At 36.7% G+C, this 16,582-nt stretch overlaps 1 protein-coding gene across 1 annotated transcript in view; it reads left to right on the top strand.

The window, feature by feature from the left end:
• PKHD1L1 (PKHD1 like 1) overlaps positions 1–16,582 on the top strand; it is a 94,541-nt gene that overhangs the window by 64,069 nt on the left and 13,890 nt on the right. The window contains 18 exon segments of the mRNA XM_072410733.1: positions 444–603; positions 1,008–1,096; positions 1,194–1,348; positions 2,000–2,129; positions 2,237–2,355; positions 3,809–3,938; positions 5,105–5,278; positions 5,395–5,498; positions 6,380–6,506; positions 7,156–7,277; positions 8,995–9,085; positions 10,089–10,237; positions 10,322–10,444; positions 11,229–11,340; positions 11,959–12,075; positions 12,876–13,041; positions 13,485–13,717; positions 14,268–14,435. Coding sequence (XP_072266834.1) covers positions 444–603; positions 1,008–1,096; positions 1,194–1,348; positions 2,000–2,129; positions 2,237–2,355; positions 3,809–3,938; positions 5,105–5,278; positions 5,395–5,498; positions 6,380–6,506; positions 7,156–7,277; positions 8,995–9,085; positions 10,089–10,237; positions 10,322–10,444; positions 11,229–11,340; positions 11,959–12,075; positions 12,876–13,041; positions 13,485–13,717; positions 14,268–14,435 — 2,469 coding nt within the window.

Here is a 16,582-nt window from a genome sequence, read left to right as displayed (position 1 = left end):
GAAGCATGCATGTTGTACACTTTTTCTTTCCCCTTACTTTATGTCTTCAGAAGGTTTTCTGTCTCTCCTCCAATATTTTTCCATTCTGCAAAATTCCTATTTAGCATTTGGGGGGACACCACAAAAGTACCATGCTCCCCTTGGAAGTACTTTCCAAGAATTCTGCACGAAGCAGTTGTTTTTTCTTTTCTCTTGGAGCAAACTTAGTCTCAAGACACTCTTTACTATCCAATCTTTCATCACTACTCCTTGGAGGACTCAACCTTCCTGTCTAAAGCCAGTATCACCATCCTTAAATAGACACCAACTCACATACAGATCAGCTTTAATATTATTTGTACTTGGCTTATACTGTAGAACTTACTCAGTTCTATCATTTCTGAAATAAAGAACGGATTACATATCCAGCATTTTATGTTTTCACAATAACATTATTTTTGTAGTCTCTGGAAAACGCAAGCTCCGCAGACGTGCAGTGGCGGGAGCTTTGGATACAGCTATGTCTAATACAAATGTGAACCTGGTGGTCTATCAGTGCTTCTACAAAAACTGCATCCCTCCTCCTCCTCCCACCAAAGCAACACTGAACCCTGCTCTGCATGAGTAAGTATGAACACAGACTGCATACAAACAGCAAGAAAAAGGAGAGAAAAGAATAAAGTGCTATTTATATTGATGTGCTTAAAAACAGTTTACCCCTTCAGACATTTTTTTATAAGTCTTTACACTGCTGAGAACTGATAAAAATTAAGCTTGTTCCTTTAAATCTGAGTTAAAAATATCAAAGTTCAGTTGTCCAAAGTTGTTCAGTTTTTTGCTTAACTATGTATGCTCAACACTTAATCAAAATGCCCACGTGTCGGAAGAGCTAAAGACCAAAAACCTCTAAGAAATGTGAGCGGTGATCTTGATTCTTCTTTGCCATAAGCTGGAGCACTAGAGTTCCAGTCATTACTTATATACATCCTAAATTTTTCATGGCACTAAATGATTTGTTTTCATTTCAGTCTTTGGTCCAACAAGTCCTTTTGGCAATCATCTGAAGCAAACAATTATACTGTGCCAAAAGAAGGATCAACTGTCATCATTCCTGCTGGTAAGAATCTTAAAGTATATTATTTTATTGGAGCATGAGTTTTTTTGGAGATATATATGTAGGTGTTTAAAGGTCTTTTACATCTTTTTTTTTTCAGGCAAATGGGTTATAGCAGACGTAGACATTCCCCCTCTGAAGAAGCTTATCATTTATGGTGTTTTGGAATTGAAAAATCTAACAGATAACTCAACAGAGAGATCTGCACCCTCCTTTAAAACAACAGTCCTCAGTGCCACCTATATCTCTATACAGGTAAAAAAAAAAACTTTTCCAGGACTCTGCAATGCAGTTCAGAGAATACACAGAGAATAGAGAGTTTGTGGACACCTGGCTATCATACCTACCCATTTGTCATTAAGTAAGGAATAATGGGCTGAAAGACACACTCACAATATCAAAGACTATACTCTGTTTGGAAGTTTAACATTGTAAAGGATACTAAGGGGAATTCCCTCATTCCTGCAACCTCAGTAAAAATATATTTGTCCAAACCAGCCTTTCTTGACTTTTTTAACATGAAAATAAATGTTTTTGCCCAGTCCTACTTTTACTTATATAGAGTACTTTCCATTTTGGATTTCATGTATTTTATTTTACATGAGGCAGGAGAAGTATTTGTGACTGTAGGTGTCCTGATAATAGAAATTATTACCCTAAATTTTAATATAATCCATTCTTTTAGAGGTTAGGTGAATATGAGTTTTACTGAGTGCACAATAACACACCTTAACCTGTAAATCTGAGGACAATTAGGAGAAATCTTTTACTCCTTTTTGTGTACAATTACAATAGACCCTGAAATATTCAGCAAAACTCAACTCATTGATAATCTTACTTTTAACCCCTAAAAATGCTGGTTCTTGCACTTTAGATGTTATTATGTTCTTTTTGGATTTTTTACAGGGTGGACGATTGGTAGCAGGAACAGAGACTGACCCATTCCAAGGACAACTACATATTGTACTGAGAGGAAACCACTCCACTCCAGAATTACCATTGCCAGATGGTCCAAATCAAGGATCAAAGGTTCTAGGTAAGAACAGAATAACTTAGTTACTAAGTATCTTTCTATTCCACATATGGTATTTGATTTTCAGTTGCAATATTTCTACACATGTTAAATTTCTTTTTCTTGTGTAGGTGTATTTGGAGAGCTTGATCTTCACGGACTTCCACGCTCTGTATATAGGACTAAGCTGGCAAATACAGCACCAGCTGGATCACAGTCTATTGTTCTAGCAGAGCCTGTGGACTGGCAGGTATGATTGAGTGGTCTAGGTCATTGACATTTATATTTGGTGTCAGCAAATACATTCATGGAAATAATAATTTTTTTAAAAGAAATTGTGCTGCCTAATATTAAAATCTACCACTAAACACCTATTGCGTCTATTGCTTATTGAAGTTTGTAGGACCAAATCTTAGTTAGTATTTGTGTGTTTAGTAAGAGCCAATTTGCCACCTGGTTTCAGCAAATTCCATAAATCTACCAGATTTTTTCATTTATGTGACCCCACCACCTGCTTCAGCTGTGCTCCCCTCACTCTATACCAGGGGTGTCAAACTCTGGCCTGAGCGCCAAATCTGGCCCTCAAGATCCTCTTTTTTGGCCCCCCTGTCCGCATTACCACCTCACATCATCATTTTCAATACATGCAATACATAGACATTATTCTTGTACACACATCATGTGACACAAAGCCTAGGCAATGATCACATGGTGCCTGACTACCAGGGGCATTGTGTTTGTTTCAATCCATTAGAGACTGCATAGTGTAATATTTAGTGTCAGACAAACTTGTGATGTGAGAGGATGAACAACACAGGCTGCATATATAGATAGAAATGAGTCCTTTCAACCCTAAAGTGTGTGTAGAGAGCTTTGTTTTTGTTAGTTATGGATAAAGTAGTAAACTTCCTAATTTCAACAAATTTCAAGTTTGGCCCCTGACTTGGTCTAAGTTTTTAATTTCGTCCCTCTGTGTATTTGAGATTGACACCCCTGCTCTATACTCTGTAGCCGAGCATCCAGAATTCTGAAGGATGATGTACAAACAAACAGAAATGTAAAAAAATGATGTATTCCTATTAAACTTTTTCTCAAAACATTAAAAATAAACATCTCATATCTGCTGCATGGATAGAAAATTAAGAGCTTACCAAGCATGTTTCCTAGTAGGGATTTTTGAAGGATTCAAGTATTTGGTATAAGTTGGTCTATACTGAAATATGGTAATTTTTCTAGAGGACAATTTTGAAATCCTTGTAAAAGTTTTTCAATATAGCCTCCACACCCAAGCATTTGTGTAATTTCTTAGGTCTTTCCTAAATGCTTGCTGATACTTGTTGTTGGCGCACAAGTTGCGTGAAGGAAAACACAAGTAATGTGGCTTATATGGGCCCTTAATGCACAATGACAGATACATATTTTATACAGCAACTCAAATCTGTGAACTAGGCTCATCATTAAAAACAATAGCTAACCTGTGTAGTGCATTGAGGTGTGCCCAATGAAATGGTATGAATAGCTCCAAAGACTGGGTTTAGACCAAAACAAAGCACTATGAGATGTAGGCCCATAGGTGGGCACTAACTGAATACAGGAGATTCACTCATCTATATTCTGTCATCACCTTTCACATAAACCATTTTATTAAGCTAAATCATCAGCATTGATTATTTGTATATAATGTTTTCATATTTTTCGATCAGGTCGGTGAAGATATCCTTATCACCACTACCAGTTACAGTGCCTGGCAGACAGAAACCAGGAAGATTATTGCTGTGTCTCTTGACCGGAAGACCCTCACTCTAAATGTCTCACTTACTTTCAACCACACAGGTATTACGTGTGACAATACTTATTTATTAAAATTCAGTAGTTATGCACTAAGGGGTGCACTAGTGACCAGGGGTGTACAAACTTTTAGCAAAGAGGGCCAGATTTGGGGACATGAAAATGTGTGGGGGCGGACCACTAACCAGGGTTAGTGTGAGCGGGTCCAGCACAGCACGCGCCCACCAGGGTGACGTGAGGGATTCCCTGTGTGCACGGAGACCAGTGTCAGTGCGGGCTCCGTGCAGAGCTAGTTCTTGGAATCAGAGTTGGCATGGTACATGTGGGTCCCGCATAGCACACACCCACTATAATGACATAGGGGATTCCGTGTGCACACATGGGGACTCTCATCCTGTCGATTAAGCCCATCGAGTAGCGGTCCGATAATTACAAGGCGGTTGATTAACTCTAATATAATCTAAAATAGCTTTTTTTGGGGACCGCATAATATTGATTTTATGACAGAGGCTGCGGGCCGGTGGAAATCTGAACTCGGGCCGAAATTGGCCACCAGGCCGGACTTTGGACATGCCTGCTTTAGACAGTCGGCAACAAAGTACAGCTGTAACCATATTCTTTTAATATAATAAAGCAATACCAGATATAAGGGATTTGCAACGTTAAAAACAATGTTAAAAACAACAGCATGTCTTTTAGTACAATTGATCCCCAGGCAGGTTGAGAGGAGCTGCTGTTCTTTTCAATGTTCTAAGTTGAAAATAGAGAGCAAAATTTATATATAAATATATATTATTTATTTATATATATATTGTTAGTATTTGCTAATCACTTCATTATTTGCTATAGTTTAGATGTTCTTTACTTTGTTAGTTTGGTCTTGCATTAATGTTGGCTGCAAATTTGTGTCTTCAACACTCGGGACACTGGCTCTGATTTATTAAAGCTCTCCAAGGCTTGAGAAGGATACACTTTCATCAGTGAACCTGGGAGACATAATAACTGTGAACTGCAGGAGTGAATTTTGTATTAATATAGCCTAGTACAACCTACCTTTACGAACATCTCTTGAAAATAGGATAATTCTTGCTCTCCTGGTCATACCACTGATAATGTATATTTCAATAACGGCTAAATAATAATTATACAGGGATAAGTTACTTTTCTTGTTTTTACAGAAATAGTCATGCTTGATGTTTTTTTTCATGCAGCAAATACCTATCAAGTACCCAACACAGCCCTAAATTACACTCTGGCAGCAGATGTGGCTCTGCTCACTAGAAACATCAAGATCATTGGAGAGGATTACCCAGGCTGGTATAAGGAATCATTCGGAGCGCGTGTTCTTGTTAGCACTTTTTCAGCCAATGGAATGGAATACAGAGGTATGTGGAAAATAAATACTGTTCGCTTGGTATATTTTGGACCTCCTATCTCCTATGACATAAGAAGCAGCCATTAGTAATGTCCAACCTTCATATTTTTATTTTACTCTTTGAAGGAAGTGCAAGAATAGAGAATGTGGAATTCTACCACAGTGGTCAGGAAGGTTACAGAGATCCCATAGACCCCCGATATTCCTTGGCTTTCCTTAACCTTGGAGAGGTAAGTGTCTGTAAACATATCTATACCTAGCTGGTATGCTTATCCAATCAGTACATTCTAAGTCGTTGATCTGAAACTCTGCATGGCTCCAATACAGGAATTATTAAGTAAAAGATTTTTAAGAATCAAAAACTTTTTAGCAGATCAGGTTTCAGTACAGGTTTCTTTTAAGCTTTATGTCAAGACAAATACTTATTCTAGCATAACATAGAGTTGGGAAAGATTAAAATGTAGGTTTACTGAACTGTACTTTACTTTTTTAGTTGAAATCCCTCAAAACAACCAGCTTAACCTGTGTGAAGTTAAGCATATCCTTGTTTAAAACAGAAAATATCTGCCATCAGAAATGTATGGGCTTCATAGATAAGCTTCCCCACCCCATTTGTAAAAGTTTCATCATTGCACAAGTCAAGCTGTTTTGATCACAGCTTGGTACCCCTTGTCCCCTCTCGATGGTGACCATTCAAGAAAATAATACACCTCGACCAACTGTACATCCAGAGTCACTGATTTACACGATAGATGCAGGATAAAATAATTTATTTTAAGCTGGATACAGCTGTTTTAAGCTTGTTTGATATCATTGGAGCTCAGCATTGCAACAATGTCTTCTATAGAGCAATGCTTAGGGACCAACACAAAAGTAAAATGAGACAGATTAACATAGGCTCGATAGACACCTTGTTCAAAAAATGGAATTGAAATGTCTCCAGAATGCACACAAAACCAGTGAATGGTGTGTAATTTACCTGTGTTAACCCTAACCATGTTTAATTGTATTTACTATTCATTGGCTCAATATGCTGGAAGTCTGTTGCAAGCACTTATTCTTCCAATAAAAAAATTATTCAATCTTACCCTGCTTTTTTGGTATTTTTTAGGTATCTTCTAATAATTCCTATGTTAAAGGATGTGCCTTCCATAATGGATTCTCACCAGCAATTGGAGTTTTCTATACAAATGGACTTGACGTTGATGACAATGTAATACATTTCACTGTAGGAGAAGGTAAACTGTAGAATAATGTTATTTCTATTATTATATTGTTTTAAAAAGGAAAATCAAAGATTGTAATTGAGAGGTAGGTGTTAAGTTGCTTTGCCGCAATCTATAGCTTGGTAGCTATGCAGGAAATGGATATAACTATGGAGATCAGCAATCTTTATGCTTACTTGAGTACAAAATATACACTGACTTATAAAGGTACATGGAACACATCATATAAAACTTTAAATACAGACATTTCTGGATTTCAGAAATGTAATGAGGTTTACAATGAACCCTATCCTGTAACATTTAAAATAGCCTTGCTCAACCGGTTTAACATGGCGGAACCCTTAAAATAACTTTCGGGTGTAAGGGAACCCCTGCTATAATTAATATATCCACAGCTCACAGTAGATTAGTGTGGTGATCAGTAGGAAGAATGCTACTTTTATTGCAGGCCATTGGGAAGAATGTCACCCTTACAGATAGCAAAAAAGATCATTGGTGTCACCTAAACTGACCTGAGAAGCACAAATTGCACATTACTCAAGCAACCCCAGGAACCTCTGGAGGAACCCTAGGGTTCCATGGAACCTTGGTTGTGAAACACTGAATTATACCAGGAAATGTATAGGAAATAAATGTTTTTTATTTCTTTTGTTTTACCCAGGTATTAGAGTGTTGGGAGAACGGGTGAATATAAGAGGAAATCTCGTGGCCCTTGCTGTCTGGCCTGGAACTTACCAAGACAGGGAGGAGGCCAATAACATCCTGTGGCATGCTGGAATAGCGGTTAGTATTTTAAATTTTATTTATTTGTTAGGTCTCTGATGATCCTTTCATAGCTACACAAATTAGCTCAAGTTCAAGCAGCACATCCAATCAGAATGTAGGTTAGAGTAGATATATTGTGACAGCACAAATTGTGAAAGCTATACTGATTGGTTGCTAAGTTTTACACACCAAAAAATGTTTTAACTTAAAGTATCCAAAATGTCTACCCATGGCTTCTATATATTTTACACAATCTGATTCCTGATTTACCTATGTATTAGGTTTAATTTACTAAGCTTTAACAACTGTTTTTTGCCATAACAAGCTCAATTTTCAACCATAACAGACAATTAGAGATAATCACAGTCACATAGCTGAAAATAACTACTATTATGGCAAATAACAAATGTGTTGAACCTAAAAGTTTATTTTTTTGTTTCCAGCTGCCACAAATTGTGAACATTAAAACATTTATTAATGCTTTTTTAAATCTGATAATGAATCATTATTTTGGGCGGAATAAGAGCTTTCCCAGAATGACTGAGTTTAAATATAATAATATAGTTCTTTTAAACTGATAAAGTTTGTTTATACAGGTAGTCCCCAGGGTAAGGACATCCAACATACGGAGGACTCCTAGATACTATTGGGGCTTCCCTGCTCGCTAGTGTACAGAACAGAGGCTTGAAGGGGGGAGGAAGGGATAGTTTGCATGACTTGCAGAAGAAATCTTTTGCTAAACACAGCTGAAGTTGTGGGTGATTTGGGGGGTGAGAACTTTCTGCAGCCTCTTGTAACTCTTTAATGACGAAGACAAAGCCTGCAGTTATTTCTTTTTGCATAACAAAGCACAGCTTACTCCAGAAGTTAATGTCTAGGCTACATAAAGATTTTTATTTTTTTTGCCTTGTTTGTGATTAACTTATAGTGAGGATCTTATACAGTAACTGACACCATGCTGCCTAATATGTTGAGACAAACACCTGTCCTAATTTATTAAAATAATTTATCTAATCTGAATTACATACAAATTCAAATTAAGAACAAACCTACAGTCCCTATCTCACATGTAACCCAGGGAGCACCTGTATGCATGGATTCCCCAGATTTATAAAATGTCTATTATATCAAGCCCCTCCCGACTCCCCTGAAATTGTAAATGAAGCCAGTTGATAACATGATGATCCATAAGTATCTAAAAAAAATAAAATTGTTATGTAGTTGTCATTCTTGCATGTGCAAGCTATTAGCAGGTTCTACAATAATAATCCCAGCCAGATGCAGCATTGTTCTTTTTAATTTTTTATTTACCACTATTATTAATATTATTATTTAATTATTATTATTAATAAACAGGATTGATATAGCGCCAACATATTATGCAGGGCTGTGGTTTAATTCATCGCTTAAACCTAGACATCTTGGAAACTATAATTGGAAAGCAGGCTAAGGGCCTCCTTTTTGTCACCTTGATCCTAGATCAGTTAGATCTTAGCTATGAAATTAATGAACCTTGTTGTATGACATGTATGATAACTATGCAAAAAAAATTATTTATTTATCTTTGTCTTGGTGATTCCATGGTTTGTACTTTGTTACTAATATTTTTTATTTCAATTTTATGTATGTTTATGGGGCACTGCTTCCCAAAATGCCCTACATTTTACCAAGGTTGTGAAAACTTTATATATATTATATTTAAACTATATAATTTTTTTATATCCTCCCTATTTAGATCAATGAAGGCACTGATATAGTACTACAGAATAATGTGGTGGCTGGATTTGAAAGAGCCGGATATCGTATTAATGGTGAACCATGTTCAGGTGAGAAATAAATATGTGTCTTTTTATAAAGCAAAAAATTATTTTATTATCACTTTACCTTTATGATTAACTTTACTTTATTAAAATTACCAAGTCCAACCATTGGCGGGGGTGTGGTTTGTGTTATCTTGTATTTATATAGTGCCGACATAACACACAACTTTACAAAGTCCATAGTCATGTCACTAACTGTCCCCAAGGGATGCTCATGATCTAATGTCCCTATCATAGTCATATGTCATTAACACTGACTAAGATCAATTTTAGGGGGAAGCCAATATCCCTATTTAATGTACAGCATTGCATATTATATATTGACGCCATATAAATACTGTTTATTATTAATATTAATATTATTAATAATAATAATAATAATAATATTAATTAATCTAACTGCATATTTTGGAGATGTGTAAGAAAAGAAAAGATGTGGCCAAAAGAAACCCACACAAACACAGAGAGAACATACAAACTTTATGCAGATACTGTCCTGGTTGAGATTTTAACCTGGGACCCCATTGCTGCAAAGCCAAAAGTGCTCCAACCTCTCAATACCTGCATTTATTGGTAGTGGAATCCTGCAGTGGCAAGGAGAGCGCAATGAGAGGCAATGGGGACAGGAGATTATACCTTGCTGGGGCAGTTAGCACGAGGAGGCTCTAAATGGGCCAGTGACATTGCGTCTGATTCATTAAAGCTCTCCAAGGCTGGGGAGGATACAATTTCACCAGTGAACCTGGGTGATCCAGCAAACCTGAAATAGATTTCTTAAGAGTCACTTGCTATTTGTTAGCAAATGTTTTCAGTCCTGGACCAGACATACCAGGTTTGTTAGATCACTGAAGTTCGCTGATGAAAGTGTATCTTCTCCAGCCTTGGATAGCTTTATTAAATCAGACCCATTGTGTCCTTAAAGACCAGCAATATAGTGAAAGCAATATCAATGGACTAGGTCCTTAAATTTGTATCCAAGGTTAAAGAGATGACTGTTTTGCTGTTTCAGGTTTTGCTAATCCCAATCCAAAATGGTACAATAATGAAGCTCATGGTGGGTTATATGGTATCTACATGAATACAGATGGCCTCCCAGTGTGCTCACTTATAAGAGGGTTTATGTTATGGAAATGCTGGGATTATGGCATCTACATGCAGGTAAGATATATGTTACAGCTGTGTGAATATTCTATGTGTGATTGTGAAACAGAATCTGAATATGGTTTGTGTTGTGTTTTGTAGATTAACTCATCAGTGCAGATCTCCGACGTGGTCCTTGTAGACAATGGAATGGGTATTCTTCCTATAATCTACACTCCTGCTTCAGTCTCCCATGAAATCTCCAAAAAGAGTGTCCAGATCTCGGTATGAAAGTCAGGTGCCAATGTATTTATGGAGCTACTAAAATTGCTGCATGCTCATCCAATGGGAAAAATGAAAAAAAACTCACTCAGAAAGTGGATTTCTTCCACTTCCTGTCCCAAAGACTCATCACAACGGGTCTGATTTATTAAAGCTCTCCAAGGCTGGAGTAGAGACACTTTCATCAGTGAAGCTGGGTGGTCCAATGAACCTGAAATAGATTTCTTAAAAGTAATTTGCTATTTTTTAGGAAATGTTTTCAACCCTGGACCAAATCCATTCCAGATTTGCAGGATCACCTACGTTCACTGATGAAAGTGTATAATCTCCAGTCTTGGAGAGCTTTAATGAATCATGCCCAATATGAGAGGACATTTCCCAAAAGAAAAAGGAAATCCCCATGTAGACATCTGTCAGGAGACCCAATAAAGAATTTCTATATATTGATTTCCTGTTGACAATTGTAAAAAGTTTGGATTTCCATCAATTTTGTTATTATTATCATCTTGCTTTTTATAGTGCCATCATATTACCCAGGGCTTTACAAAGTCATGAAGTCGTGAAGTTGTGGTTGTAACTGTAGTTGTAACTGGTATTACCAAAAAAAGGGTAATCTCCTCAGCGAGAATACGGACAGCAACAAAAACCTTCTATATGAAAATTATTATTATTGAGCTTTATTATATTAATAATGTTGTAGTTTATTATATATAATATTTTATATTAGTATTGTATAGTTTTACAACTTGGCAGTGTTTTACAACAAGCTGTCTCTTTTTTCAACCAGAAATCCCTTCTTGTTGGAAGCAGCCCCAAATTTGATTGCACTGATATTCTGACAAGCAGTGATGCCAATGTCAAGCTTACCGAGATGCATCGTAGTCACAGACCACCGACCGGTAACCTCAAACTTAACACTGATATAAAAGCAATGAAAAGGTTTGACTTTTCTTGTAGGCCAAATATAATAATGTAGATTTTCTCTTGACAAAGAACACAAGAAAGCTGAATTCGCTCAAGCGTATACCTTGTCATACTGTAGGCTGCTTTCTAGATTCCTCCTTCCAATGACTGTAGATAGTTTGGATTAATAAGGAGATGTGGTGATACCACAGGCAGTAAAACTTTGAGTTTGTGGACTCAATAATAAGATATTGTAAACAGAGGGCAATATAGAAGGAGATATGAGAAAAAGAGGGACAACCCTATAAAAATCTAAGACTCAACAGCCAAATAAATGCATAGTTTTTTGCATTCTCTATGCACTCTCTTATATTCATTATCTAAATATTTATTGAAAGGAAAGCAGATCTCACTCATCATCCATGGATCGCATCTAGAGCTATTACAAGGGAATAACTGTTCAAGTTTCATATTTTTTACTAGCAGATGACATCACAGGTTATATCTGTAGTTGCTTATCCCAAAACCTACAATCTATTGTACTTTTTTTTAAAAACTGTTTAAGTATTTAGATACAAGGATATATCAAATTAATTGTAATCTTTTCTTTCTAGGTGGAAGAAGTGGTATCTGCTGGCCAACCTTTGCTTCTGGTCATAACATGGCGCCAGGGCACCCAAATGCAGGAATAATGAGCTACAATGCAATCGGTGGACTGATGACCGTGGAGGGTAATTGTTTTACACATTCTTAATTGGTCATGTCTTGCATATTGTGTATAATGCTGTATATGCTTTTTGTACAATTTATGTAGTATTCCTACAGCAGGTAGCATCGTCCATGTGCAAAGTTCAACAGCATTCATCCTAGGAAATCATTGTACTATTATTCATCTATCCAAAATATGTCAATAGGAAATTCAACTTTCCACCGCCCTCTTTGTTTTTATTGGATATTGAGGGAGTAGCAGCTCATTCATGAGGCCATCCCTGTAAATAGTAAGCTATTAGGGATCTGACTTACATAGACTGCTGATGCTTACTCTCCTAATATAAATGCTGCTGTGCGGTTGATTAAGGCAAGCTTGTATAAGCATATATTCAGGTATTTCTACTATCTGTATTTTACTTAATAGTTGTTAAATAGATTTTCCTATGTAAAACCTCCAAGCTGCTGCAGATATTCCTTAAAACCCTTCTTGTAATAGCCTAATAGTAGACTATTCAGACGGCCAAAACCTCCATACTTTCTGACATTAGTGAAGTTTACCCATCCCTTTCTGACTCCTGTTTTTTACTATTGGACAGTGAGGCTGTCCATCAAAGTGATGGGCCAATGGGCATGGTGAAGGGGCGCCATGGGGTATTCAGCTAAGAAAGGAGGGCAACACTTTATATCTGCAGTAGTTTGGATTTTTTTCACCCAAAAAGCATAGATGATGTAAAAAAATATTTTTGTTGTAATTTGCATAAAGTTTATTTTTAACTATTTCTTGTATTTATTATATGTGTTGTTGCTGTTTAATTTTCAGATACAACATTTGTGGGTTACAAAAGTGTGTGTTCTGGAGAGACCAATGTGATGTTCATGACAAACCCTGAAAATGAAGACTTGCAGCACCCCATAGAAGTTTCCAGAATTACATTAGTTGACAGCGCAGAGAACCAGAAAGTCTTCATCCACCGACCAGATGTCTCGTAAGTTCCACTTAACAATTACATCCATTTATAATAATGATTTGCTTTTACTATACCCTAAAGGGTCAATTCCCTTAAAACTGCAATTGCATTGTTTGATAGATATTGAAGACATAAAATGCCTTTTTTTTCCTTCCTTCTAGAGAGGTCATTGATGCCTAGGCCAACTTTAGCAATGCCAATATGCATACGTCTTCACAATAACTCTCAGAATTATTTGCCATATATAAATAATAAATATTGGCAGATCTGTTAATTTTACCCAGTGTTGCAACCTAATAAAGAGTGAATAGAACACTGGTCTTGCTAAGGATCAATTATATAGGAAGAACAGAAAACAGGATACGTTTCCATTTTGATATCTAATCAACATATGCTCTATACTGTGCAATGTAAAAACATCTATTTCTGGGTTCCTCTGATATTCTTTCATTCAAATACAGCAAAGCTAACCCATCAGACTGTGTGGACATGGACTGTGATGCAAAGAAGAAGTCCCTCTTGAAGGATCTTGATGGTTCCTTCCTTGGGAAAATTGGTGCTATTGTACCACAGTCAGAATATCAGTGGGATGGAGACAAGAGCCATGGACTTGGAGATTACCGAATTCCAAAGGCAATGCTGACCCGTGCAAATGGTAGCCGGATACCTGTAACAGAAGTGGCTCCCTATAAAGGTAAACATTTCCACAATACACAAAATATATTTATTTATAATATTCTTTTAACTAAATAATAGCACTTTGCTGTTGCTTGAATGAACCAAAATATCAGATTTAACCTGCAGGTGGTGCTGTAAGTAAAATCTGGAATCACAACTCCTGTTTGCAGCAAAGTGGAAAAGGTTTAAATTGATCCTTCCTGTTGTTTTAACCTCAATCCCTGAGTCTAGTTATTCATAGTGATTCATATAGATGTTTGGGGGCCAGATTTATAAAAGCTGTCCAAGGCTGAAGAGGAATACATTTTCATCAGGGAAGCTGGGTAATTCAACAAACCTGGAATGGATTTTTTAAAAGTAATTTGCTATTTGTTAGCAAATGTTTTTACTTCTGGACCAGATCCATTCCAGGTTTGCTGGATCACTCAGCTTTACTGATGAAAGTGTATTCTCTCCAGCCTTGGAGAGCCTTCATAAATCAGGTCCTTAGTTTTAGTTTGAAAAAACTGAATGTTTATATTGTACTGTTTAAATATATATTCTAATAATGCTTGTTTTCTGTTAAGGAATCATCAGAGACAACACCTGTGTGTACATGTCATCTTGGGAGTCCTATAAATGTTTTGGACTGAATTATGAGATGCTTGTCATCGAAAGTCTGGACACCGATACAGAGACAAGGCGACTTTCTCCAGTAGCTGTGCTTGGAGATGGCTATATAGATCTTATTAATGGTATTTACATTATAATATAGCTCTTGTTAACCATACAAATTGTAAAAAAAAAATACATGCTATCTCTCACTAGCAGTGAGGCAGAATTGTTCACAATTAATAAAATATTGCAGATACATGAATTTTGCATAACAGTGGTGAGTTTATTAGCTAACACCCTAAAACTTAAATAAAGACTAAAGCAAAAAAAAAAAAGAAGGTTAAGTAAAAAAATACTTTTATTACACCCAGTTTATAGAACACCTGATGACATTCAAACGACTTTTCTAAGGCTGTCCCGACTCTTTGGAATGGTCTTCCATGTCCTATGTGACTATGCATTCCTACCTGTTAATTTGCAGGAGCACCTAAAACCCATCTTTTCAAACTTGCCTTTCTGTCTTCTTCTGTCTCTTAAACCCTCTTTACTTACCCACAATTACGTTTCCCCCTCCTATTGTGCGCTGCTTCCCAACCTTTTAGATTGTAAGCTCTTCTGGGCAGGGTCCTTTCCTCCTCCTGTGTTACTGTCTGTATCTGTCAGTCATTTTCAACCCCTATTTATTGTACAGCACTGCGTAATATGTTGACACTATATAAATACTGTTTATTAATAATAATAATAACAATTAACCCCCCAACCCCTAAGCCCGTAATTTCTCGCACTAAATATTTTTGCTCTTTTGGATAACCCCGTATTTTTTCGCCTACACTAAAATCCCCACTTACCTGGTCCCGCTGTGCTAATCCAGCGTCGGTTCCGTGTTCCAGCGTCGGGTCCATGTTCCAGCGTCGTCCTCCAGCGTCCGGTGTCCCTCTCCTTAAAAGAAAAAGCCGGCCGGCTTAGAGGAGAAAGCCAGCTGGCTTTCTTTTCTAAGCCAGCCGGCTTCCTCTCCCTCCTCTCCCTGTCCCTGTCCCTATCCCTGTGCCTGTCACTGTCCAGCGTCGATCGCTGGAAAAAAAAAAAAAAAAAATACTCACCTTCTCCCTCCGCTCCTCCGGACACGTCTGTCCTCTTCGGTGTCCAGCCGGCGAGTGCAATGACGATCACCGGGTTTTCCCGGTGACGTCGCTGCGTGCGTCGGCGCGGGAGGGAGGCGGGGCGGCAAATTCAAAATTTTGCATTGAGTTCCTTTGTATTGAACTCAATACAAAAAAGCTGTATTGAGTTCAATACAAAGAAATCCTTATATAATATATATATAATTGTATTATATATATATTATATAAGCTATTGTACATTACATTTTACACTTTTTTTTTTTTTTACTTTTTTTAGTTTTTTTTAAAGATTTTTTTTTTTATGTTTTTTTTATGTTTTATAAAAAAAAATTTAATTATTAAATTTATAAAATTTTGGACATATTTTGGTGAGTTATGCGGTAATTCGGTGAATTAGAGCCTACAATCCAAAATAAATTTCCATGCAAAAAATGTAACACTTTTTGCATGGAAGTTTGGAAAGAATTAGAATACCCGGCATTTGCGTATGCGTCCCTCGGCGATTCCTGATGATGCGCGTGCGTGCGCCCGTCGATGAGGGTCGTAGCGGAAAATTCAAATTTTTTGTATTGGATTTAATACAAAGTCCTGTATCCAATCCAATACAAAATAATAGAAAATATATTTATGTGGTTTTGTCTATAGGTACCGTATGTGACGGACACTAGGGAGGTGTTTTAGAAAAATATATTACATTATACCGAATTATCGCATTTTCAGTATTTTTCATTTATTTATGTGTTCTTGTTTAAGCTGATTTTTGTGTTTTTCCTTTAATTTTATTAAAAGTTTTTTTTTTTTTTTTACATGATTGTGTGTTTCAAACATTTTTTTATATTCATGATATCTACTAGAACCCTATTCGGACATATTTCTGTAAGTTACAGGTCTACAATTTAAAAAAAAAAATTTCATGAAAAACAGTGGATCACTTTTGGTACAGAAATCTAGACCTCAGTGTAACGCTCAGGTGGTTAATAATAACAAAAATCATCTCATAGGATCCTGGGAAATATTATTATATCGGAGTGCATTCTCTCAGGATTTGGAATCCTCAGCTTGCCCAGCATCCTATGAAATGACCCAGCGACACCTCACTTTTTTGTTAGGCATCTCTGGGTCTTTTTAGCACTAATAATGCAATATATAGACGTCCATTAAAAATA

Source organism: Pyxicephalus adspersus, chromosome 5 (genome assembly GCF_032062135.1).
Source record: "Pyxicephalus adspersus chromosome 5, UCB_Pads_2.0, whole genome shotgun sequence".
Taxonomy (NCBI): Eukaryota; Metazoa; Chordata; class Amphibia; order Anura; family Pyxicephalidae; genus Pyxicephalus; species Pyxicephalus adspersus.
Note: the sequence above shows the minus strand (reverse complement) of the source record. Positions and strands in the feature narration are given on the sequence as shown.